Here is a 26,490-nt window from a genome sequence, read left to right on the forward strand (position 1 = left end):
CTACTAAGATTCAACCACAGTGTGGGTCTCCTGTGCTCAGTGCTTGCTCTCGAAGGCCATTTATATTGTCCTTCTTCTCACTGTCTCCCTATGTGGGGACCGCTTATCAATGTGACTATCGTATTCCTTGGTTTTCCTTTGATCTGGAGCTATCTATACTGCAGCCCTGTCACTGCTCCCAGTTTCCCCAGTGCTAAAACCTGGGCTATCTAGGAAGATTCTAGACAGGAAGAGATGAGTGTGAAACCTGAATAGCTATTGAACATTTTAAAGAAAGAGGCATTTTTAGGTGACTCTGCTCCTTTTACATGGTATAACATACCGTTATCGCCTTAATCATCAAACCAGCTTTCACTTGAACAGGTTGAGATTATCATCCTTATTGTGTAGAAAAGGAAACAAGTCTAGAGAAGTTAGATGACTTATCCTAGATCACACAGCTCTTCTGGGGGCGACATGGGGCGGGGAGGGGGCTGGGTGGGGACAGCATTCTGACTTAATCCGATGCTTTTAGCACTAGACCCTGTTGTCCCTCAAAATAGTTATATGTGGAGCATGCAGCTTAAAATGCTGTCTCATGCTGTACTGTTGACCAAGGATGGCTATACAGCCAGTTCCTGAGATGCTTAAGCTACATTTCCCATCTGTGTCCGATTCTTCAGTTACTGGGAAGCTGGACAGCGTTTCAACCACTATTTCCTCAGCCATATTCCTACCATCAAGACAGGAGAGCTGACCAAGTGAGCAGAGACCAAGGTCAAGGAAAGACAAAAAAACCAATATTTCAATGTCATGCTAATGTATATAACATGCAAACAAACTTCTATTTTATTCAATGTTCTAAATGAGATCTTTAATTGGGTTGCCCTGTTACTTTAAAGACTTGTTAAAGACTTAACAATTTTGACTTTTCCTTTTAGAAAGTACATATTTTTAAAAAGCTATAAGGTTGATTTTTATCCTTAAAGAGTTAATGCAACTAATTCTTTAAAAGTGATTAGATCTCCCTGGCTTCCCTGAAGAGGTATTAAGCAATACTTGTGAGTTGTTACATATGGACCATATTCTTTAACTGGATTTCATTCTTGAACAAATAAATTTAAGGTCCTTTTCTGGGCCAGCGCTAATGGACCAGATTTTAGGGATTTGTGGGCAGTCATGACGTCTGTGACAGTGAAGAGACTGCCAGTGGTCAGCTTTGACCCTTGAGAGCCTTCCATTTCTCCCTCACTCACTGAAGGTTATCCTTTGGAACTGCAGGGATTCTGCCTCCTTCAAATCCACCTTAGTCTGGGGCCCTGACTTTGCCCTGAGGGCAAAGTATGAGTTGCACTGGCTGAAGATATTTGTTATTGGTGATGTTTTCCAAGCAGAGGCCCTTGGAAATTCTTGTACAGCTGACCCTTAAACAACTCAGGGGTTAAGGGCACCAACCTCCCTAAACAGTTGAAAATCCAAGTATAGCTTTTGACTCATCAAAAACTTCAGCTGTCCCTTGGTATCCACAAGGGACTGGTTCTGAGACCCTCATGCAGATACCACATCAGTACATGCTCCAGTCCCTTATCGGAAAATGGCACAGATCAATGTGTACAGTCGGCCCTCTGCACCCACAGACTTCAAACTGTGGGTTGAACATACTTATCGAAGAAAAATCCATGTGTAAGTAGCCCCATGCAATTCACACCATGTTGTTCAGGGTCAAGTATATTTTGTCTTGACAGCCTGGCAATCGGTACCATCAGCGGCCACGCCCGGCACTGCCCAGACCTCTGTGTGATCTGGGTGGATGCCCACGCGGACATCAACACCCCCCTCACCACTTCATCTGGATGTCTGCACGGACAGCCGGTTTCATTTCTCCTCAGAGAACTACAGGACAAGGTCAGTAGGCCAAAATGACAAGAAAGTCAAATGGCTTGCAGGGCCCCTCTGAGGGTCTAGGTCGGTAAGATTTCTGTGAAGGATGGGTTGCCGGTGGTAGAAATGCTTTCCACTCCATTTGTTCATCAACCATTATTATGGGCCAGGCAGTCTGTCAGATGGGAGGGACAGAAAGGTTCTCCCTGCTCCCAGGGGGTTCATCATTGTCTAAGGAGAGGCAAGTGGTACTAGGTGACTCCAGTGAATGACATACCTACAGACTGAGGACGGGTTACATGCTCCCAGGCTGAACCCGTCCCTCCACCTTGTTTTATCCAGCCCTGCACCTTGTTTCTACCTGGTGGCAACACCGAGCTCTCGCTTAACTGTTAAGGCGTAGTTTACCTGTATACAGTCCTAAAGTTACATTTGGCCCTCTGAAGGCAACTGAGAGGCTGATGTGGCCCCCGGTGAAAATGAGGTTGACACCCCTGGTCTAGAGTCCAAGTAAAATCATGATTACCTCTATTTTTCTAGGCTGTTCAAAAGACATGGGAGCCTAGGCATAGGCTAGTCCGTTTACTCCTCCCCTCAGTAAGGGGCCAAGTTAAACCAGGAACAAAGAAGGCCACTCACTAGGCAGAAGGCATGTCCTGGCTGTCAGCAACCTGGATGACAGCTGGGCTGTTTCGAGAACCATCTGTAAGTAAGTCAGTGCTGCAGAAGGGCCAGTCAGCAGTGCTCCTGCTGTTTGGGTGAGAATGAGAATCCAAGACCACTTTAGGGGGTGTGGCTTATTTTTTTAATTCTTCTCGAGAAAGCTCTGCTGTGTTCCTCAGCTGCCTCTCTGAACCAACTCCACTCCCCTCGTACCAGTTCTTTCCAGATCAAGCGTGTGCTGTTGCACTGAGCGCACCCTGTGGGGGGGGGGGGGAGAAAGCAGACTGCGTACAAGCGGAAGCACACAGTGACCGTCTTGATGAGACCAACAATCCCTGATGGATCCTGCTCATTCCTCTCTCCACAGGTACCACAGCTCCCAGGATTCTCCTGGATCAAACCTTGTATCTCTTCCCCAAGTATTGTGTATATTGGTCTAAGAGATGTGGACCCTCCTGAACAGTAAGTTGACATGAAGGGTTACACTTTGGGCCTATCCCAGCCACTTATGTTCCATTTTACAGGCTGTTCCTTGCCTTAATTTGTTGAAGATCACTATAAAGTCAATACCCTCTGTATATGTGCATTTGATTTAAAATGCTATTTAAGAATTCCTTTATATCTCATCACAGCTTTATTTTAAAGAATTATGATATCCAGTATTTTTCTATGAGAGACATAGACAGACTTGGTATCCAGAAGGTCATGGAACAGACATTTGATCTGCTGATTGGCAAGTAAGTGACTATAACCTAGATAAACCTAGATATAACCTAGATATATGTCTAGGTCCCCAGGGAATAAAGCAGCTCCCGGTGGGCAGCATACTTTAGCTTTTCTCTTGAGGACAGCGGCTTTTCTTTTAATTAAAAGCAAAATGTACAAATTAAAAATTCAAATAATTTAGAAAGGGAGAATATAAAACATATTAAGTAAGTCCTATTCTTCCTTGGATTGGGAGGGAGTTTCCTGAAATTCATTGCCCAGATCCTCCCTCTTGCACAAGTTTTTCTTTAGTTCCATTTTTAAAAAAGATTTTATTTATTTATCTTTAGAGGGGAAAAGAAGGAGAGAGAAACATCAATGTATGGTTGCTTCTCGTGTGTCCCCCGCGGGAACTGGCCTGCAACCCAGGCATGTGCCCTGAGTGGGAATTGAACCATGATCCTTTGGTTTGCAGGCCCGGGCTCAATCCACTGAGCTACACCAGCCAGGGCTCTTTGGCTCCATTTTTAATGTTTGTCTTTTGAGATGAGATGCATCCATTGTTCCAACTGTCCCATTCTTCCGAGCCTCACTATTTCTTCATCTGGAAGCAGACTGCAGTTCTATATTAAGCAAAACTTCGTAGTAGATAAAGATGGCAGATGAATGCTAATCAAATGCTAGTTTTTGGTGTTTTTTTTTTAGATTTTATTTATTTATCTTTAGAGGGGAAGGGAAGGAGAGAGGGAGAGAAATATCAATGTATGGTTGCTTCTGGTGCACCCCTTGCTGGGAACTAGCCTGCAACCCATGAATGTGCCCTGACTGGGAATCAAACGGCAACAAATGCTAGTTTTAAGAGCATTTTCCCAGGGTCGAGTCTGTATTTCTGGATGACCAATGTAATTAATTGCCACCTGTTAAAAATTTAGTTATTTAGCATATACCGTATTTTTAGGACTATAAGATGCACTGGACCATAAGACACACCTAGGTTTTAGAGGAGGAAAGTAGAAAAGAAATTTTTTGAAGCAAAAAACGTGGTAAAATAATTAATAGCCTGTGACCCCACTTCACCACCCCCGCCCCTCACAGCCAGCCAGGTACGCTACATTTGGACTCTAAGATGCACCCGCATTTTCCTCCCAAATTTGGGGGAAGATGCTGCATTTTACAGTCTGAAAAATACTGTAGGTATTGTATGTTAGTTTCAGCCACTGAACACCAGGCTAAACTGAAATTAGAACTGGGAGATGGTAGGGTTGTAGACATAAAATCGGAGTTCAGCTGCTGTTACAGTCTGAGGAATAAAAGCAACTGTAATTAGCAGATGAAGTTAGAGTCTATCAGAGCCCAAGGTCATAGGAAATGAGAGGCCTTAATGCTCAGGGTAAGTCAGAAATATAAACTGGAATTAGACTAAGGCACAGAATAAATGGCAAAATTATGAAATGGTGTGTAAAAGCTAAATGCAAATACTCAGTAACTTGGGAAACCTGGAAATCCGCTGTACTAACAAAGTACCAAAACTAACAGCAACAAAATCGAAGAATTACATCTGTAGGAAGCATGAAGGTTCAGGCACAACCAAATGACTATTCTCTTATCCTTCTCCTTGCAAGACGACAAAGGCCAATCCATCTGAGTTTTGACATCGATGCATTTGACCCGACACTGGCTCCAGCCACAGGAACCCCTGTTGCAGGGGGACTGACCTATCGAGAAGGCATGTATATTACTGAGGAAATACACAATACAGGTAAGTAGTGACAATGTGTTTACAGCATAAGTAAATATGCTGAAGCCTCCTGTCTGCCAGGGGGCTTTTTCTACCATGTCATTGTAGACACTGTTTTTGTTTAAACTTGTTACAGCTAAAAGTCATGTGGTCAGACTAGTAAAGGACAGTCACTTAGAGGCATGTTTGGATCTCGTACCAAAATATGATAAGGTGATATTGAATAAAAAGTTGTTTATGTCTTCTCAAACACTTATTAAGTACAAGAATAATCTGCCAAACTAATGTTCTTTGCATCTGAACTGTCTAAAAGCAGATTAAGAGTAAAAGGCAAGGCCAGCTGTGGTTTTTACTTGAAATTAAGAGGTTGGCTGACTGGGAGTTGGGAAGGTGGAACTAAGAGCTTCTCGTGAAGCTATTTCGATGCTGTAATTACACCTTGGGTCCTTTCGTGTGGGATAAACTTACACTGGAGCTCGTTAATAGGAGATTTAAATGAAAGGCTGACAGGAAGATTTATGAGTGTTTTAGATTGATTATCCAGAGTGGCTACCAAGGGGTTACTGTCCCTAAACTCACACTTGCTTGCAAACAGTTTCCATTTCTATCAGAATACTTCTGGTTTTAAGGTTACTTTAATTGATCTCTAATTATAAAATTTAAACTACCACATGATAGATACCTCAATACCATCTCATGAGATTAGGGTCTTTTAGCACAGAGACCCCAGACTGAGAGGCCCAGGGCTACAGGAAACTCGAATATTTAGGACAGATATGAAAACTGAAGACTGGTTTTCTGGCTCTGGAACCGACTGCACTCCTGGGCACTACAGAAAGGGAAGGACGCTCGTCTATCAGATCTGACAGTGGCCAAGCAGTCTCATCCTTGGACTCGCAGTCTCGGATGTTGGTTAACTGCCCTTGGGCTAGTGGCCAGTGAACCTGGGAGTTCAACCCTCCATTCTGGCTCCCAGCAGCACCACTGGGACCAGGGGTTAGAAACCTCTGGCCTTAGATGGAGCCGTGGTCACACCTTGTCCCCTTCTCTTGCTGTAATATTACTCTGTTCTATAAGACTGTCTATCACGACACTGTCAAGTAGATTGTTGAACCAATAGTTTGTTTAAACTAATTTTTTATAGGGTGGCGATAATCTGGAAACACGAGTAATATATATTTTAAATAGCTCAAACCTTCTTGATTACTTCTAAGCTATGCCAAAGGCCCAGCGTTTGTCAGTGGAATTCAGACACCCAAATTATCAGACGCAGATGGCATGTGCAGGAATTGCTGGAAATGTCACAGTAATGTGCCTGTTCACATTTTGCACAGTGCGTTTGAACTATATGCACTAATGATAGCACACGGAACAGATGTAGTGGCAATGAGCATGCCATGTACTGTGATGCAATATCAATAAACTACTAGGTATATATAGTTCCTTCCCCCATGTGTCCAGGCTTTATGGCCACCCTAAATGTTCTCAGATGCAGCCTTGAGAATACAGCCTTGTATTCTCAAACTAGTTTGTTCACATAACTCTTGAAGAGGTAGATTAACTTCACTCAGGATAACCACCTAAAAAGTTCACTACCCCAGAGAGGTAGGGAGCAGGGGTTGGGAGAGAGAGAAGGCAGGTCTGGATAGGTTCTTTCGGTCTAATCTTCCCTGCTCAAACCCTCAGAGATGGTAACTGGAGTCCAAATTAAAGTACGGCCAGGTCTTCCCTTGACCAAATACAAGATACTAAGTCATTCTGATGGGAGACCTAAAAACAGTGTCAGCCGTGGAACCACTCACAGGGCTTGGACCTGCACGGGTGACAGTAAGACATGCAGTTGTAACTAGACTTCAGGGCACGTGGTGCTTCAGGAGATGCAGATACAGTGCCAGAGTTTGAAAGTGGGAACAGAGTTCTGGCAAGTGAGAAGTGGGAGTTCCCTTCACACAGCTACATGCAGGCAGGCATCTGGAAGGTTCCTTAATACTGGAAATGCACGTATTTTCCCAACAAGCAGGTTAGCAACTCCTTTCCCCACCAACCCTCGGGCTCATTTTTTATTCTCTCCAGAAAGCCTGACAGCTGTGCCTTGTATGTTACTTGAACGGGGATGATTGATTTTATTACCTTAAAGGTTTCTTTTAGTCCTACTCTAATATAGCAGTGTTTTAATAAATTCATGCCCAAGAAGATGAAGTGTAAGGGGCTTCCTGACACTGACAATGGTTAATTTTACAGTAGAAATGACTCTGTTTTTTAAACCTTGGCTTACTCTGCCCTCACTGCAAGCAGCAGCCAGGACTTTCCTGGGGCTTTGTCACACTTCGTTCCTGCAGGGCTGCTCTCAGCGCTGGATCTCGTGGAGGTCAATCCTCGTCTGGCTGCGTCCGAGGAGGAAGCCAAGGCCACAGCTGGCCTGGCAGTGGACGTGATTGCTTCGAGTTTCGGGCAGACGAGGGAGGGCGGGCACAACGTCTACGACCAACTGCCTACTCCCAGTTCCCCGCACGAATCAGAAAGTGAAGAACGTGTGAGGATTTAGAAAGCACTGTATGCTGGCACGCGTCTGTCACGTCGGGCATTGGAGTTATGCGGTGTTTGAGGGGACAGAGACTACATGGTCATCTGGGTCAATACTGCCTTAATGAGAACATTTGCATAGTCTCACAAAGTTTCCTCCTCCATTTTGGTGACCAATAATTATACTGTAAACGTATTTGATTTTTTGCAGTTCACAAGGTATTAACATGTTGAAGAATCATGTAAATTTAAAGAAATCATAAACAGCATTTATTACCTTGGTATATCACACTGGTTTCGTTGCAGTTCCTTCACATTTAACTGGCTGTCCGTCTTCCCTCCCTCGTCCCACAGTCTGGCTACACAGTGCATCCTTGAACTGTTAGCTCACAGCAGCAATATGCTTACTCCACATCTTTACCACCATTCATTCACAAGCTCAAAGTTCTGGTCCACAAAGCCTTCCTTGCAGGAAGTTCAATGCTTCCGAAAGAATTTGTAATAAACCAAGCCTCCCAGGATGGCCAGCTCCAGTAAGATGACGATGGAAAGTAGTAGCTTGTTGGTTGTCACTCTACAAAGAGAAGCAAAGTGAGCAATCAAGTCTGGACGACCTTATCTCTTTCCACTCTTGACGCAGAGGTCTGACTTAGGGACAAGACTAGGTGATGTGAGGAAGACTGAATTTCTGTTTGGCCTTATGGCCACTCAGCGTAAAGTATATACAGGCAGACCTCAGAGATACTGCGGGTTTGGTTCCAGATGACTGCGATAATGCAATAGAGCAACAAAGCCAGTCATGTGAATTTTTTTGTGCCCTATTACATGTAAGTTATGTTTACAGTAGACTGTAGTCTATTAAGTATGCAATAGCGTTATGTCAAAAAAAAAATGCATACCTCAATTTAAAAACACTCTGTTGCTAAAAATGCTAACCATCCTCTGAGCTTACTGGAAAAAGGCACTGACAGATTGCCTGACACAAACCTTCAATCTGTAAAAAAGCCGTACTTGCAAAGCATATTAATTAAAAGTATGCCTGCATAAAATTGTTTAGCTGTTAACAGGGAAAACACTATCTACATTACAGAAATATACACCATAAGGATAAAATTTTTTTTTTTAATTTTGTTTTAAAATGTCTTCAAATAGTAGCTACTTCCTTAGTTTAAAACTAGCTTTTCTAGGAGGGTCTGGTTAGAAAAAAATACTATTAAATATAATGTGAAAAAAAAGATATCATTTCCTGGAAGCAGGATGAATCCTATATCAAAACTACAAAGCAGTAACTACTCGATACCATGCAGAGCTGCATCAGTTACGCACGGCAGCTGGGAGCACGTGCTGGGAGACGTGTTGGCGGCGGACCCGCCAGTGCTGACGTCCAGCTCAGGGATGGATCCTGAGTGACCACAAGTTGGGTAGTGCCTCTCGTGCTCTCTCTTCCCCCATGAACCCAAAAGGATAGCTCTACAAAGGTAACATGGGAGCTTCACAAAAAATTTACTGTCTTTTGCGAATAAAAAAGAATCCCCTCTGTGGTTCTCATGTTCCCTCTAAACCCCAGGTTTCCCCCTATTCCACAAGGAATGTACTGCTGTGTCGGGAAATCTCACTCTCCTGCTAGTTCTGTGGCTCAGCTGTGGTTTTGTTCCATGCACACTACCACTTACCCCAAATTCGTCCTCAGTGCCAACGCTTCCGCCTTTTGCCCCTGATTTTGTTGCTGTCATCACTTAAATCAAGGGGTTTTGGGGGGGCGTTTAGAGTTAACTTCTTCGCAGGTAATGGGTTGACTCCCATGAAGAGCAAGCAGAGCCCAAAGGAAGTACTAAGCAGTAATGGTGAGAAGTTTTCCACTCATGCTTTTACAAATGAGAAACTCTATCACTCCCGTGTGCTGCCTTCCTCAAGGAATGTAAGCTGGAAGTGAAATTGCTTCCAGTGGACAAATTTTACTACACCGCTCCAAGTCAGCGCAGTATGTACTTTTAACAAAAGATTTTTGTCTTACAGAAGACAGTATCCTTTAGTTCTTCAGCTTTATTAGGATCTTTGTACGTCACAATTAAAGCTTTGACATTCTTGGTTGAAAGATATTAGTGTTAAAGAGAAATTAATTTTGTGACTATTTTTAAAACTTACTTTCTGGACATTGACCGGAGAATCTTTCGACTTTTGCTCAGGTTTTCACTTGTGTTTACCAGCTGAGAAGAGAAAATAGCAATCATTTGCCCCTTCTTTCAAAGTACACACTCCAGAATTTGAACATTCCTAAAATGACAGTGGGCATTAGGGGTATATGTTGAAATCAAACCAATTCAAATTGTGGTCTCAGAGTATAATTAGAAGGGACTGGAGAGAACAAGTTACTTTAGTACTTGTCAAGTAGGCTTAGGAATTATCATATCCCCAGCCTGTGCTGAGGGACTTCTGGGACAGACAGAGCTAGTCCTTAGCTACTGAAACAGAAAAGCTTCAAGGGCACCCTGCCAGTAACATTGAAGCAACTTCAGAATTGAATTTCATCAGCCCAACTCCAGGACAGCCTCTTGAATTACAGTTTGTTTTTGTAGACGGGTGGATTACCACTCTTGAGATACAGTTATTTTTTTTCTTTACTACTTTAAGAGATGCTTACATTGAATTGTGAATGGAATTAATCTTTTTAAAGCCTTTTTTTTTTTTTTTTTGGACCTGTCTCGTTTGACTGCTTGTTTGCTAATCTCGATAGCTGGAGGGTGTGTCTGACAGACCCTGCCATCTGCTCCCAATCCCAGGCAGCCCCGGTAAATTGATCTCTCGGATTATTCCTGGCTTTTAAATTCAGCCAATCCACCTCATGTTCAAAAGTCAGAAACCAAACAATCTGTAAACTGACTTCTCTGTGGTTTACCTTAAATTCAGTGCTTTGTTGTGAATTTTTACTGAAAGAAGGGCATCATTCTGATTTACTTTAAGAATGGAGAATTACAGCTATTAAGATGAGGGGAAACCATCCCAAACTCCCACACTGAACTAGTATTCTCTCAAGTCTTGCCCGCAGTACCTGTTTTTCAGTCTGGGTTTGCTATTAAGAACACAGCATTCCATTGGCAAGTTGTACTATTTTCAAAATTTCTACGCAGGTGTACGGAAAAGAAGGAATAAGTTTTTTTCAGAGCCTCTTAAAATGACAGATTACAGGCCCCGACAGAGCCATCATGGCCCTATTTCCATTTTCTTCCCACAATGACCAGCTTATCTTCAGTAACAGTAAAGAGTGACACTCCAGGATTGAACCTCTATAGATGGTCAGTGGTGCTATTTTATGACACATGAAAATCCCCCTGTCTCTAAATGACAGGAAAGCTAGGGCCTTTTCAGTAGATGATGCTTTCGTAAGGATAGCAGAATGTTCCACTATATATAAAAGGAATACAAATCTCAGACTGGTAATACAGGAATAAAAGGATGGAGTGGCTACAATTTTATGTTTATTTGACAATCTTTAATAAATGCAGAAATCGAGTTTCTTCAATCTTTCTCCCTCTTCCAATGATCTCTAAATCTTAGGGGTAAAATTATTCCAAAGGAAATCTCTCAGCTATGCAAACTAAAAACAGAAAAGCTTTGTAAAAACCGAACAGGCCATATACGCCGATGCCAGAACTGCTGTCACAAGGCCCACCTGCCTGGCCGCTCTCGTCCCTGTCCCTGTCCCCGCCTGCCCAGACTTACTCTGTTCTTGGTGCGTTCCAACTGCTCACGTTGCTCCCCCAGCTCTTCTATAATTTCTGAGCCAATCTGGTCAGTCTCTGTGGCAATTCGATGAGAGCGCTCAATACTCTGGGTGGCCCGGTTCAGGCTCTCAGTGCCTTGCAAAAGCAACACCCGTTGAGACTGCAGCTGATTCTGACAGGGTTATGAAAGGGGAATGTTAGACTTCTTCCATATTCTTTGTCAGCACAATCCTTTCCACCACTCTTATGGAAGAAGGGATTTAGGGTGCAAGAATTTTCATTATTTTAAGATAACAAAAGATGCTAATGAACTATAAGATCCTATTTAAGGTCACACTAAAGCAGAACTTGAAATTCATTATAGGATTCACAATACTTCCCACTCTACTGCTTGTTACCTTAAAGCAAGGTAAAAAGGATTAAAAATATCAGAGCATTCTCCTGTATTTGTAATGAATTTGGACTGTTTATGTGCTTGCCAGACTAGCAACTTCTGAAAGGCAGTGGCCCGGTTCTGGGGTGCAGGAGCTACCTGAAAATGCATACAGCCTGTAACTTGGATGGGCAGCAACAAACCAACTAGACTCTACAGCCCTAGGACAGACTGATTCACTGAAGATTCCTACCTGACTGGGACTGAGGGACCATGAATAAGCTCATTTTCAGTACACGCAGAAATCAATTAGAAGTCTGGGCGCGACACTGCCACATTCTGGAAAAAAGTGGCCACACTATTGGTAAGCCCCAAAAGAGTTTCACTTCAGGCCCAAAAGGAAATAAAACTTCTGAAGCTGCCACACTGGTGATCTGCTCTCAGGGAAGGAGGTATTGGGGCCAGTAAGGTGCTCTAGCTGCCCCAATTTTCTAAATGCCCACCAAGTTTCAATCCACCTGTAATCCTGAGTCGAGAAGACATGAGGACAGAAGTGGCCTTTGTCAGGCCAGAATTCACCACTGACAGAAACGGGTGCCACTCTGAAGTCTCAGCTATTTGAAGCAGACAGACACACATACACGCACACAAGCGCCAGGGGCAGTTCGCAGGGCCTATGACGAAGCACTGGACACCACCATCAAGCCGAGAACGGGTCCCAGATCAGAAGTAACAAGTCTACGTGTATGGTACAGAGACCAGTGGATAAGGAAACCGCTAGTAAAGCTGACTCACACTCCAGTTACCGCTTAAAAGAAGCAGGGATAAGGCTTTTTAAAAATAAAAGATGGGATTTTTCAACTGATCAGGTTGAGAAAGAATAAGAAAAAAATGGTAAGAGCACATAAATCAACCCCGGATTTATAACAATTAATTCTACTAAAAGTGGTATATGTATTTAAATTGTTTTTGTAACTTCTGAAACTAATGATTTTATTTTTTAAAAGATTTTTATCTATTTATTTTTAGAGAGAGAAGAGAAGAGGGAAACATCACTGTGTGGTTGCCTCTCATGTGCCCCCAACTAGGGGCTTGGCCTGCAACCCAGGCATGTGCCCTGACTGGGAATCGAACCAGCAACCTTTTGGCCCACAGGCTGGCACTCTATCCACTGAGCCACACCAGCCAGGGCTTAAACCAATAATTTTAAAGCAAAACTATTCCTTGGACTTATTCCCCCTTTTGTTGTTTGGGTCTTTTGGGGGAGGAAATAAATGACCAGAGCACTTTACACCTCTCATTTTAACAGGCTCCACCTGCCTGCTTTTTCCCCCCCACAGTCCCTCCCTTCACAAGTGAATGAAAACTCCACATCAGTCTCACACACTCTGGTTCTGACATCAGCGGTGCCAGGCCAGCAGCATTTGACTGTCTCTCCCACTATGGTCGGGATGTGTCATGAAACGGGATCTGTTTATTTAGCATGGTCCCACCCGCCCTCCACATATGTGGAGTCTGTGCTTCCATTGCTCTCTCACACGACTTGCCAGGCCATTTCTACTCTGTACTACGGGATAAAATCCCAAATGCAATGTATTCAATTTAAGTTTTCTGAAGTTTTATTTCTTTAATTCTCTAGCTTCTCTAGATAGTTTCAGAGTATAGATTTTCGATCCAGTCAGTCTAACTATAAATCAGACTACTGGAGGCTGGAGAAGCAACCTGTGGCTCACTTTCTATTACAACAGCACAAGGCATTAGCCCCTTCTTAGGAAGTACCTGGCCTTCTCTACTGGATCTGGGCTGCTGGGCCACCTTGATATAAATGAAAAAGAAAGCTTGGGTTAATTTTGCAACAACACCGACAAGTTAAAACCCTAACTGAATTTTTTGGGCACATGTGGGAAGGAAACTGGATCAGTGGGTGAGAACACAGAATTCAGATACAGTGAGATCAGCTAGCACCTGTATACCGCCACTACACACTAAGCACTGCTTTGTATGTAAAGGACACAAAAAATGTAAGCAAACTATGGTTTGGGAAGACCTGCATTTAAACCAGAAGGGGGTTAAATGGTCCAGCGCTCCCCTTCTCGGGACCATGCCCATGCCTCTCCCTCCCCCCTCTCCTCAGCTCCAAGGGCCCTGCTTCTGCCTCTGTAACTTGTTTCCCGAGCCTCCACAGCCCAGCTGGCTCACTTCTAGCACCTCTGTAACTTTCTAAACTTTCTCATCATTTGAAAAACAAACGAACAAAACAGCAAATATCCAAGGGGAGAAGGGAACTGGATGCAGGAAAAGGGGACAAGGCGGGAAAAACAAGAGTGTGGTATACGCTGTAACGCGAACTGCATACTCCTCGGCGTGGTTAATTCTTATACTACAGGCCCCAAAGGGGGAACAGCCAACGCTTACCATGTGCTCATTCTCTACAGCGTACGTGCCGTACTTCATGTCTCCTCGGCCCCCAGGCGTGGCTGTCAGAGGGGTGCTTCTCACTTCCCGGTGGAGTTTGGCAAGGTCCTTCCTGTAGGTTCGAAGCTTAGACATCATAGGGTTACGGAAAGACAGAGGTGCATATCGCAGTTCCTCTTCCATCTCTGCCAGCTGGGAAGATGAAAACAGTGAGTAGATGGCCTGGTTCTTTTCTGTCTCATCTGGGCATAGTCCAGCCATATGTGGTTGGACTAATTAAACCACAGACGACCCCGAATACTACTCAACCACGTGCTTCACAAAAAGGCAGGCCCACATGTAACATGTTCACTCCACTGCCTGGATGTCTGCACAGTGCCTACCAAGCATACAACAGGCATTCAGAAGGTATGTGATGAATGGGTGAAAAAACTAGTTACCTTATAGCTTATTAAATTTTTATAGCATTAATTTAATCCTCACAGCAAATCAACAAGGCAGGAAATACTATTTCTTTTTCATACATAAGACTTGATGGGAACTGCTCAAGATTATACAACAAGAGAAATTAGGATTCCATATCTTTGAATTCCCTTTTCAGTATACCAAGTTCTTAGCCTGTTATGGTTCAAGGAAGTACTTTCAGGTCTACTGTATTCAAATGGTAAGGATCTGGCATCAAGATTCTCTTTCTGAAAATCAATTGTCTCCAAGTCAGATTTCCATTTGTCTGGGATAAGTAAAATATGAAACCTGAACAGGTTCACAAGAGGCCATAAATTATTTTCATCTGCCTAGGATGGGCGGAGTAGGACTGGTTACTTTTGCTAACTTCAGAGAAAGAAGGTAAGCACCAAACAGGTATTAGCTGAAAGATTTTAAAGATGCTACTAAGATGTTAACCAAAAAAGAAGACTGGTCTGTAACAAGTATCATGGGTATCCCAGCTGTACACAGGTACTAAGAAGTTCCTAGTGTTGCCATCATGAAGCAGATAGTTTCTGCAGTCCAGTGGTCTGGTCCTTCTTAAAATTGATTACACCAGAGGAAAGGATGCAGAGAATCTTAATTTCCCAGAACTTCACCGGAATAGGCAAGTTGTCCTTCAACACGCAGGAAGGAACTTCTCTGGTTTAAAAAGAATTTTTCTTCTTAATCTATGCCGGGGAAGTAAAAACTAAGGCCAAGTACTTTTCTACAGTACTACGAGAGAGCTGGATTTTAGCCCCAAACTCCTGAAGGGTTTGCTGAAGCTAGAGCATAATGAATAGACGCAGTAGGGCTTTGCTAACAGGTAAAGGCAGGTTTTTTGTCTGTTTTGTTTTTGCCACAGATTATGCTCAGCAACCTGAACCAACTTCTGCCAGTTTTGGGTTCTGGGTTCTGTGTGGGAACTCATCCTGCCCGCACATGTCAAAATATAGATCCAGCCACTACGCTGTATTTTAAAACAGCAGGGAATGTGGCTTAGAGCCACCTCTGAGTGACATTTTCTGTGATAGTAAGTCTAAGAAAGAAGATTAACTGATGCAAATAGCCAGCTTTTAAGTGAGACTTTAAAAGACCACCCTGGTAAAGGTATATGAGAATGCCCTTTACAACTCACATCAGGAATGTGTTATCAAAGCCTCATTTCAGGGGAGGCTTCAAACTTTATCCATTTGTTTTTGTTAACCCCCACCCCACCTCCAACCCCCCTAAATTGGCCTCATTTAGTCAGAAATAATCAAAGTCGGGAAAAGGCAGGAAGAGTTAACCTGTGATCAGATCACAGCATTACTTTTGTAAAAAATGAACGCCAAGCAGAAGTAAGGACCTGTCCCCTGTTCTCACCGTCTCATTGGCTTCCTGTTGCTTTTCATCGAAATCTCTGATCAATTTCTTCTTCTCCTCTGGAAAAGATAAGATGTTTCAAATGCTCAGTCCTGCTTCCTAACATATTTAGAGCCTATTCCCTCTATGTAGAATACACTCCCCATTCCTCTCCTGTTGGGGGTAGCTGTGCTTAATCACTCCTAAAAGGCACTTAGAAATGTATGGGAACTTGTTATTACAACGGCTGGGAGAAGGTGGGGGGTGGGGTGGGGTGGGGTATTGCTACTGGCATTTAGTACCCAGGTAACCAGAACATCCATGGGTATTGACTGTCCTGTGAAACAATAGTCTGGCCCTGAAGGCCAACAGTGTCCCTAAGAAACACTTCAGGTCTAAGTTAAGCATTGTCAATCTTTCCCCACAATCCTAACAGAGACCAGGGACATCAATCAGAATGTTTAACAATACTGGTTTCTGAAATCCTGGTCTCCACTTTCAACCACAATATGAATCACTTCTCTATTTAGCCTGTATTCACTGCTTTTTTGCAAAACAAATTCATAGCCCACCTACTCCGCTTACTGGGGGAGACACGGCACGTGTCTCTCTGCCATACCCACTGGTGGTACTATGGAACTGACTCAGTGAGAAAGTCACTCCCCTTTCGACTCTCTTTCAATCCTTTTATCATGTCCTCTTGGTGCTAATAGTCTTTAATGCCTAAAAATTACTATTGTCCCCTTTTCAACAAAAATTGAAGAGGCTTCAGCTTCAAAGCAATTAACATCTAACTAAAACAGCACTGTTTTGCCTTTCCTGTTTTTTTTTTTTCTGATCACTTACATAGGTTCTATAGATCTTCCATTTAAAGTAGTGATATAGCCCTGACTGGTGAGGCTCAGTGGGCTGTGTCACTCCACAGACCTAAAGGTCAGAAGTTTGCTGATTCGATTCCTAGTCAGTCCGGGCACGTGCCCGGGTTGCAGGCCAGGTCCCCAGTTTGGGAGTGTGCGAGAAGCAACCGATCGATGTTTCTCTCCCTCTCTTTCTCCCTCCTTTCCCCTCTCTCTAAAAGTAAATAAAAATTCTTAAAAGTAGTAATATAAAATCTCCTTTTAAATAACTTCATGTATTCAATAAATGTATTTTACATGAAGCAAGTTGATACAAGGAGAACAAGTAATAGTAAAAATGGTACTCAGACATGGCAAAAAAATGATGAAGGGAGTCCCGGCATGCTGCCACCTGGTAAACTTTGTACAGGGTTTACTGCTGGCGAGTAAAGGGGACTAAGTCCTGGACCCAGCTTCGGGAGTGACCTACTGTGCAAGCTTGGGTAATTCCCCATCTCTGTGGGACCTGACTTAAACCTGACAATGAACTCTTTATTATGCCTCATCCCTTGTCATGTGACATCCTTTTAATATACCCAAGGCATCCAGGTGAACTATTTCTTACTCCACAACACTTGCAAAAACCAGGATCTGTTGTTTAAATAAAAAAGAGAGAGAGAAAGAAAAAGAAAATTCAGCTATGGCAAATGGCGTGCACCTTGACCATCTGATGAAATAAGCACCAAAGCCACCATTATTATCCCTGAGTGGGCTGTGTTTCCAGCCACTGGCCGTGAAATAATGCCTGCAATCAAGAATGGCTACTTCCACCGAAGGGGATTATATTATTTTGTCTCAAAAGTGCTGAGTGTCACCACTCCTCTGAATGGGCCCATGTCCAAACTCCAGCACACTCCCTCCTGACCCAAGCCGGGCAGTATGAAGTAGTAGTCTACACATAAGCACATTCCCTTCCTTGCTCTAATTTTTCTACAACTCAGTTATAAAGTCCCTTCCTATAGTCTTCTTTTGCTAAACAATATAAAAATCTGCATTTTCAAGGGACAAATTCTAGAATGATTCAAAGAAAAGAGCTACATAAAAATAAGAGCAGGGAGAAAAGAGGTAACCCACAGAATCTTGACTTTTTAACGTCTCTACATGATTCGGTTATTCTCAATCTTTCTGGAGTTGGAATACTCCACTCTACCTGATTTCATAAGATCTATGTTCTCCTAGGAGTGTTGTACAGATTATATGCTTTTAAAAGAAATATACTCACTTCAACCACATGGGATCCTTTATGTAACCCTAAGATTGTTATTAAAGCCTTGGAAATCATCCCTGCTGATGATGTAGTCAGGGAGGCAGATACTTAGAGGTCCCAAAGAGCTGAACCCCACCCAGCTGAGTGGGGTCAGCAGTGTGTCTATGCCCTGCAGTGGCAGAATTGTGGAATCAAAGAACGTTAGGCTGGGATGGACCTCGGAGATCATCCATCCAGTCTAACCTCACTTCCCAATTGTGGAATTAGAGCCTGGCGAAACTACCTGCCCCAGGCTCACAGGAGGAGTATGCAAGTCTCCTGACTCCCAGTCCAATGCTTCTGTACATCACAGAGCACTAATGGGCATTTTTGTGCCCCCAAGGGTATAGCCTTTAGCAATGAGTAAAATTCGTTCGCCTCACGTCTTCCCAAGCCAGTCACATGGGAGTTATGCACTGGAGACTGATTCCGTTTGGTAAACTGGGTAGATAGCAGCACCGTGCCCCAGACAAGGAACACAGCACAAGCAGTCAGTTCTGAGAGACAGCTCGAGGAAGTGTGCCTTGATGTTCAACAGGGTGACACCCTCTCTTCCTCTCAGGAGGTCTGAATTAGCAGATTCAGAATTCTGGTCCATTAGAGCTGAGTTTCACCAGGACCTTTAAAGTTTGTGACTAATTTGCTTTTGGCGCCCCACTGTGGTATTTTTAAGACCTACATCCTCTATTTGTAGACTATGATTTACCTAATCTTACACCACCTAGAATTTCAAAACATCAAATCCCTCTAAGCCTATTTTCTAATGTGCAAATAGGAAATATAAAAGTACTCACCTGTAGGGTAGTCTGAAAGGGTTATAAGAGATAATAAACATAAAAAGTACTGTGCAAGTGCCAGGTGTATTAAGGGTTCAATAAATAGCAACTATCATTGTTTTTTAAAGTAAATCCTTAAGAAGGAAGAACTAAGAGCAAAAATAAAATTCACTAAATAATTATGAAGTGTGTTGCAACAATTAAAGTTCTGTAATCAGTGAGTAATTGGCATTTACCAACCCGCTGCATAAGGTCCTCCATAGTGATTATTTTTTCTGGTTTCCAAAATAATGAGGATATATATATATATATATATATATATATAGAGAGAGAGAGAGAGAGAGAGAGAGAGAGAATTAAAATGAAAAACTTTCAATAATCTTAGAACACTCAGTAAGATATGTGGAAAAATGCCTTATGGTGCTACAAAAATCATGACTACAGGCACTTACTGTATCAATTGGGTAAGAATTTATAGCGCTGAGGTATTTAGAGAGACCTTTTCAGATGCTGCAAAACTAAGACTAGAAACTATAACTGTTTGTAACAATATTAATATAATATTAAACAGATTAGTAATTAGCACATGTAACAATAAGTTGCCACTGTCATATAAACTTGCTAAAATAGGACACATGGTGTCTGCTATCCTTTAATAGGTATGTACACATCCATTTTAAAAGTGATGAAAATGTGGAAGACAGTCCTCTCGATACCCAATCACGTATTATTTTCTTCCTAACAATCCACAGTACTTATACAATCATTCGGCAAATATTTACGGAACACCTAGTATGTACTAGGCACTGTTCTAGGTGCCTAGGATACAAAATAAACAAAATAAAATATATAACTTATAACAGAGGAGGAAGGAACATTTCAACTGATACTGAAACCAGACAAGGACACACAAGGGAAAATTACAGGCCAATATCCCTGATGAAAAAGGTGCAAAAATCCTCAACAAAATACTAGCAAATGGACATCAACAATACATTAAAAGAATCACACATCATGATCAAGTGGGATTTATTCCAGGAATGCAATCACTGATGGTTTAACACCCACAAATCAATCATGATAAATCACATTAACAAAGTGAAGACTATATATAACTCATGATCAGGCCCCAGCCTGGTGGCCCATACAGTGTCCTTTTGATATGCCAAGGTTGCGGGTTCAATCCTCAGTTGGGGCACATACATGAAGCAACCAATGAATGCATAAATAAGTGGAACAACAAATCAATGTTTTCTCTCAAATCAATTTTAAAAAATCACATGATCATCTCAATGGATACAAAACAAGCATCTGAAAAAATTCAACATCCATTTATGATAAGAACTTTAAAATATGGATATAAAGAAAACATAAGACAAGCTCATAGCTAACATCATATCCAATGGTGAAAAGATGAAAGCTTTTTCTCTACGATCAGGAAGAAGACATGAATGTCCACTCTCACTTTTATTCAACAGAGTACTGGAAGTCCTAGCCAGAACAATTAGGCAAGAAAAAGAAATGAAAGGCATCCAAATCAGGAAGAAGTAAAATAGTTACTATTTGCAGATGACATGATATCATATATAGAAAACTCTAAAGACCCCACCAAGAAACTGTTAGAATAAATAAATTCAGTAAAGTTGCTGAATCCAAAATCTACGGACAGTCCCCAACCTATGATGGTTCAACTTACCAATTGGACTTTTTGATGGTGTGAGAGTGATATGCACTCAGAAACTGCACTTTGATTTTTGAATTTTGATCCTTTCTTGGGCTAGTGAGATGCAGTACAATACACTCTTGTGACTCTGGGCACTGACAGCGAGATGATTCTGCCCAGCTGTAGGCTACTATAACTGTTCTGAGCACATTTAAGGTAGACTAGGCTAGGCTACAATGTTTGGTGGGTTAGGTGTATTATATGCACTTTGACTTATATTTTTGACTCACAATGGATTTACTGGAACATCACCTATCATAAAGTGAGGAGCACCTGTATACAAAAATCTGTTTTATTTCTGTACATTAAAAACGTATCAGAAAGAAATTAAGAAAACAATGACATTTACAACTGCATCAAAAAGAATAAAACAGGAAGAAATGTAACCTAGGAAGTGAAAGTCTTGTACACAGAAATAGAACAAACATTCCAGAAATCTGTATGGAGCCACAAAAGACCTTGAGTAGCAAAAGCAATTTTGAGAACGAATAAAGCTGGAGGCATCATACTTCCTGACTTCAGACTATGGTACACAAAGTGATAGCAGTCAAACAGTACAGTACTGACATGAAACAGACACAAAAATCAACAGAACAGAGAGCCCAGAAGCCCACATACACGGTCAATTAATTTATGAGGAGCCAAGACTATACAATGGAGAAATGTACATATCATGGACCCTTTACGTCTTTATCTCCTGTATAGGGAAAAAAGCCAGTCCTTCCTCCCACGTGTTTCTTTCCTGTATGTCTCCTTCGCTACTCACAGGGAACACTTCACTTCTAGCCACCAAATATGTGGGGGCTTCCCCCACCAAGAACTGCAGCACCACCAGAGCACCCCACAGCTCGACTCCACTCAGACACTACCCAGAGGCAGGATCAGATTCCACAGCTTGAGGGCTCAGACCCCACAGCACTGCCTCTCCCTGCCCTCTTCAGATCCATGACGGGCAGTGGATGCTCAGGTTACACACAACTTCTGCCCAGTTTGGTCACGGATTGGAGGTTCCCAGGACCCTCTCCTAATGTTCAATTAATTTGCTAGAACAGCTTGCAGAATTCAAGAAAACACTTACTTAGATTTACCAGTTTATTAAATGATACAGTAAAGGACACAGATGTACAGCCAGATGAAGAAATATGCAGGGCAAGGTCTGAGAGGGTCTCGAGCACAGCAGCTTTTGTCCCCAAGGAGCTGGGTGTATCACCCTCCTGGTGTGAATGTGTCACCTGTGTGGAAGCTCTCTGAATCCCATACTATTGGGATTTATTGGAAGCTTCCTCACTTAGGCATGATCAATTTTAAAATCCATTTCCAGTCCCTTCCCCCTCTCTAGAAAAGTGGGGAGCAGGGCTGAATATCAAGCGTCTAATCATGGGTTGGTCTTTCTGGTGATCCACCCCAACCCAGGAGCCACCTAGGAGCCTACCCAGAGTTGCCTCATGAGAACAGAAGATGCTCCTAGTGCTCTTATCCCTTAGGAACGTACAGGGGGTTCGGAGCCCTGTATCGGGGATGGAGTCAAATACCATACATTGGAACAAGATGTTCTTAGTGTTCTTATCATTTAGGAAATTACAAGGGCTTTAGGAGCTCTGTGCCAGTAATTAAAGGCAGAGACCGATATACATTTTTTCTATTATCTCACAGGAAAGGATGGTCTCTTCAATAAGTGGTGTTGGAAAATCTTGACAGCCACATACGAAGAATGAAACTGGACCACTATCTCACACAACACACAAAAATTAACTCAAAATGGATTAAAGACTTGAACATAAGACAACAAAACTCCTAGAAGAACACAAGTCTTGGCACCAGTCTTAACAAAGATTTTTGGATAAGATACCAAATGTAAAGGCAACAAAAGCAAAAATTAACAAGTGGGACCACATCAAACTAAAAAGTTTCTGCAGAGCAAAAGAAACCATCAACAAAATGAAACGGCAACTTACCAAATGGGAGAAAATATATGCAAATCATTAACCCCTGATGAGGGGTTAATACCCAAAAAATATTGAAAAACTCATACAACAGCAAAAAACCCCAGACAATCTGATTATAAAATGGGCAGAGGATCTGAATAGACATTTTCCCAAAGAAGACATACAGATGGCCAACAGGTATACGAAAAAATGCTCAACATTACTGAACACCAGGGAAATGCAGATCAAAACCACAATGAGATCACCTTGCACCTGTTAAGAGTGGCTATTACAAGAAAGAGCAAGAAATAACAAGTGCTGGCAAGGATGTGGAGAATATACAGAGCTATGTTCTAGCTCAGAGACTTTCAAACTTGGCATGCATTGGAAATCACCTGGAGGGATGTTACAAGAGACAGTATGTTAAAGCAATTAATGATTAATGACTGTTTTGGGCCTAAGAACCTGCACTTCTAACGAGTTCCCGGATGATGCTAATGCTGTGGTCCAAGGACCACACTGTGAAAACCGCCGTCCTAGTGGAAGACAATAACACACAGGGTCTGGCAGAAGTGAGGTCTGCTTGAGTGTGGTTGGTGGGGTCATAATATGGGTGTGATCATCTATAGTTTTAATTTGAACATTCCACCTAAAATGTCGTATGGTGTACTTGAGTGTGTACTGTTATGTTAGAGAATTGCATGCTTATGATTTTGTAATAAAAGATTCTGTAATAAAAAAGGGGTGTTATTTGTGCTGGACCCTACAGACATCATAAATCCAGCCAAGTGTCCAGTATGTTAGAAGATAAGTGCTCTAGAGAAAAATGGCAAAAAAGAACAAGGCAAGAGTAGTTGTATACAGAGCTAGTATTCTCATATTTTATTTAAATAAAATATCCACTTTCCCATCTAACCATATCAATGGCTAACGGCTCTTCCTATTGTCAAGCAGGCAGTATTCTAAGGGCTTTACATATGTTAACTTATTTAATTCGTATAAAACCTGTATGAAGTAAATACTATGATTTGTCCCCATTTTGCAGGGCAAACTAGTTAGGTTAATGTAAGTTGTCCAAGGTCACATGGCTGCTAAGAGGCAAATGTAGGATTTGAACCCAGGCAGTCTGGCTCTAGAATCCCTCCTGTTAAACATACAACTATACAACATGGCTTCTCAAATCACACTTAAGGCAAAAACTCTTGGAACTCTTCAGGGCCCAGGGTACTGACTGATACATAATAATTCTCAATAAACATTATTGAAAAATGACTGAATTCAATTATAGCACATAAGCTAAATGCAAGGGCCGTGTTATGTACTTTATTCAGTGCCTAATAATTCATGATGGAAATTAAAGCTCTGGAAAGCTTATGAAGTAGTCCTTGAAGCAGAAATAAGAAGTCAGAGATGAGGCCTGGTGTGTTTACTTAATTAAATTCAATGTATTTAAAAACATTTATTGAGTAGTATGAACAAAGTAGTGAACGAGAAGATTGAAAGCTGCTGAAATTCTTGTTATAACTAGAGGATATGTATATACTGTATTTACTTATCCATTAAACAACTAAGTCTGTGACCAACAACTTACGTTAGAGTATTTTGTGCTTGGGTAGAAAGTCACATTGTTCTGATTGTCCTCTTTGCAGAAATGAAAAGGTCAGGTGGATGACAAAAGTGAATATAACTAACTCAGTTAACTCAAACAGAATGCATCATTTAGCCTTAAAGAAATGGTTATTGCAAAATTAAATTCAGCACCTGGCTGAAAAAAAACACAGTATTTTTTTAATCCTATAAATTATATCCCATCACTCTCCAGCTCAATATCCTTTAACTGCATTCCATCTCATTTAGCAACATGCAAACTTTCACTGGGTCTACCAGACCCCAAACGACCCGGTCCTGCCTACCTTTTTCCAACCTTGCCTACTACCACCATCTCCTTTGCTCCTTCCACCTCCAACACAACTGGCCTGGCCTTCCTGCTCTTCCTGCTCTTCCTAGAAATACCAATCCCATTTCTGCTCAAGGACCTTTGCTGTACTATTCAGTCCTCCTGACACTCACTTCTCCCAGATTTTTGCATGGTTTCCTCCCTTACTTTATTCATGTCTCTGCTCAAATGCCATCTCTTCAAATGGGCCTTTCACGGCCCCCACCCCCATTTAAAATCAGGATGCTCCTCCTCTCTCTACTCCTTTGCCCTGCTTTATTTTCCTGTACAGGAATACATTGGAAATATTGTGGGCTGGGTTCCAGAGGACCGCAATAAAGCAACTATTGCAATCAAGTGAGTCGTAATCTTTTTGCAGGTGGAGGGTCTTGTCTTAAATTTCTTAAAAACACAACATCTGTGAAGGCAAAAGGGGGAACTGCAATAAAACAAAATATGCCTGTGTTGCCTCTAACATGGCCTCTTAATGGTTATATGTCATCAAGCCACTAAAACAGGAATTTGTAGGTTTTTTCACTATAATTTACAATATTAACAGCATCTAAGGCAGTAACCTCTGCCTTAGAGGTTAATGGCACACAGTAACCTCTCCCAGAAGTTAAACAAACATGAATTTCATTCTCAGAAGTCATTTGGTTCATATAACCTTGGGTAACTCACAGAGCTAACCCTCGAGCTCTGGCCCTTTAGTAAAAACAGTAAAACAAAGCCTTATCCGCCTTGCCATCAAGATCTATTTCGTTTTGAGACGAAGAACTGTGATTCCTATGGATATAACAGGACAACTCAAGCTCCTCCAGGCAAAGACTGCAGCCACCTGAATTCAAACCGTGGGGCAGGAAACAGTCTAAGCAGAAAGTTCATAACGGGACAACACCTAAAAGCCACAATCCTGATTTTAAAGACCAAACTCCCCAAACCAGTATTTACCACCCCCAAAAGGTATAATGCCTTTGGGTTCTTAACCATTTTGGTGCTAGGGATCTTTTGCCAGTCTGGTGAAAACTATGGACCTCTCTTGAGAATGCATAAAATACAGAGGGCTCCAAAAGCAATCAGTTCTACTGAAATACAGGACCGCAGATTTCAAATGTCCTATGCTCTTCTTGCCACAGTGAGAAAAAGAGAAAAATCTAAAGGTTATCGGAGGATCAAGAATCCCAAACAAATGGTACTCCGAGGTCCATCACTGAGCACCCTAAGTGAAAGCAGGGAGAGATCCTGAGCGCTGGGTCCAGCCAGGTCTAGGGGCGGTGTTTGAAGAGAAAAGGGCCCAGGTCTGGGAAGAGGGTGAGGGCCTTTCCTCCCAGAACTCTCGGAGCTGTGTTACCCAGGGCTCGGCCCGCCTCGGCCTCACCTGTCCCTCCAGTCCCTAGGAGCCGCTCTGGCACCCCTCGCAGGTCTTCATGGAGTCCGCGGAAGATCTCGTGCAGTTTCTCGAAATGTTCGGAAGAAGCGGCGGAGGTGGCCATGGCGCAAGCAGCACTCAAGCGGCGGCCGCTGAGACTCGGCCCCGTGGCCCGCTCCTGCCACAGTGGTCAGCCGCCCAGCTCCGCAGGCATCACGGCCACCTCCTCCGGCAGCTCCACCGCCCACCCTGGAAGAGGCGCTTCCGGGGCCGCGGCTGGGTCCTCCCTGGACGGAACGCCCACCCCCTCCATCCCGTCACGGAGAGAGCGCCGGGTGCGAAAGCCGTACGGAAAGGTCGCGCGCACTGCGTTTCCCAGGAGAATCTTGTGAAAGCAGCGGCGCGCCCCTGCTAGCAGCAGTCCCAGACCTCCGGATACGCTGAGCGCGGATTTGGGGAGAGCGCCACAGCGGAAGGGATTGTGGGCACCCGCGGGACTGGCGGCGTGGCCGCCTCTCTCCAGGGCCCCTCCCTCCAGCGCAGGGCGGACGCTGCAGTGCATGCCGGGGGCTGTAGTTAGGCAAGAAAAGAGCGCCTACTGGAGGTCACGCGTCGAGGGGTGCGGTTTTGCGCGGGGGTTGACCGGAGAAACTGAGCTTATTGGTTTGGTATCATTGTGCGCTTGGATGTCATCTCACTGTCATAGCACTTCTTGGCCCCCTTGACTTTCTTAGTTTGTGTCTTAACCAAAAATTAGCGTTCAGTCCTTGAAACGTAGTCCGGCCAGGTTCCTGCCTGCCCTCGAGCC

General features: G+C 42.9%; 2 protein-coding genes across 2 annotated transcripts in view; one reads left to right on the forward strand and one right to left on the reverse strand.

The window, feature by feature from the left end:
* ARG2 (arginase 2) overlaps positions 1-7,654 on the forward strand; it is a 38,423-nt gene extending 30,769 nt beyond the window's left edge. The window contains exons 4-8 of the mRNA XM_037125905.2: positions 1,725-1,884; positions 2,891-2,985; positions 3,156-3,260; positions 4,851-4,987; positions 7,306-7,654. Coding sequence (XP_036981800.2) covers positions 1,725-1,884; positions 2,891-2,985; positions 3,156-3,260; positions 4,851-4,987; positions 7,306-7,511 — 703 coding nt within the window. The 3' untranslated portion in view covers positions 7,512-7,654. The remainder of the gene's footprint in view (positions 1-1,724; positions 1,885-2,890; positions 2,986-3,155; positions 3,261-4,850; positions 4,988-7,305) is intronic.
* A 78-nt stretch (positions 7,655-7,732) lies between these two features.
* Positions 7,733-26,106, reverse strand: VTI1B (vesicle transport through interaction with t-SNAREs 1B). Its single transcript, XM_037125907.2, has 6 exons — positions 25,692-26,106; positions 15,833-15,891; positions 14,000-14,191; positions 11,210-11,383; positions 9,635-9,696; positions 7,733-8,063 (listed from the first exon to the last, which is right to left on the reverse strand). Exons 1-6 carry the CDS (start codon positions 25,804-25,806, stop codon positions 7,967-7,969), a joined length of 699 nt encoding a protein of 232 aa, XP_036981802.1. The 5' UTR covers positions 25,807-26,106; the 3' UTR covers positions 7,733-7,966.
* Between the last annotated feature and the right edge of the window lie 384 nt (positions 26,107-26,490).

Source organism: Artibeus jamaicensis, unplaced genomic scaffold (assembly GCF_021234435.1).
Source record: "Artibeus jamaicensis isolate MK-2021 breed Jamaican fruit bat unplaced genomic scaffold, CSHL_Jam_final contig_851, whole genome shotgun sequence".
NCBI lineage: Eukaryota > Metazoa > Chordata > Mammalia > Chiroptera > Phyllostomidae > Artibeus > Artibeus jamaicensis.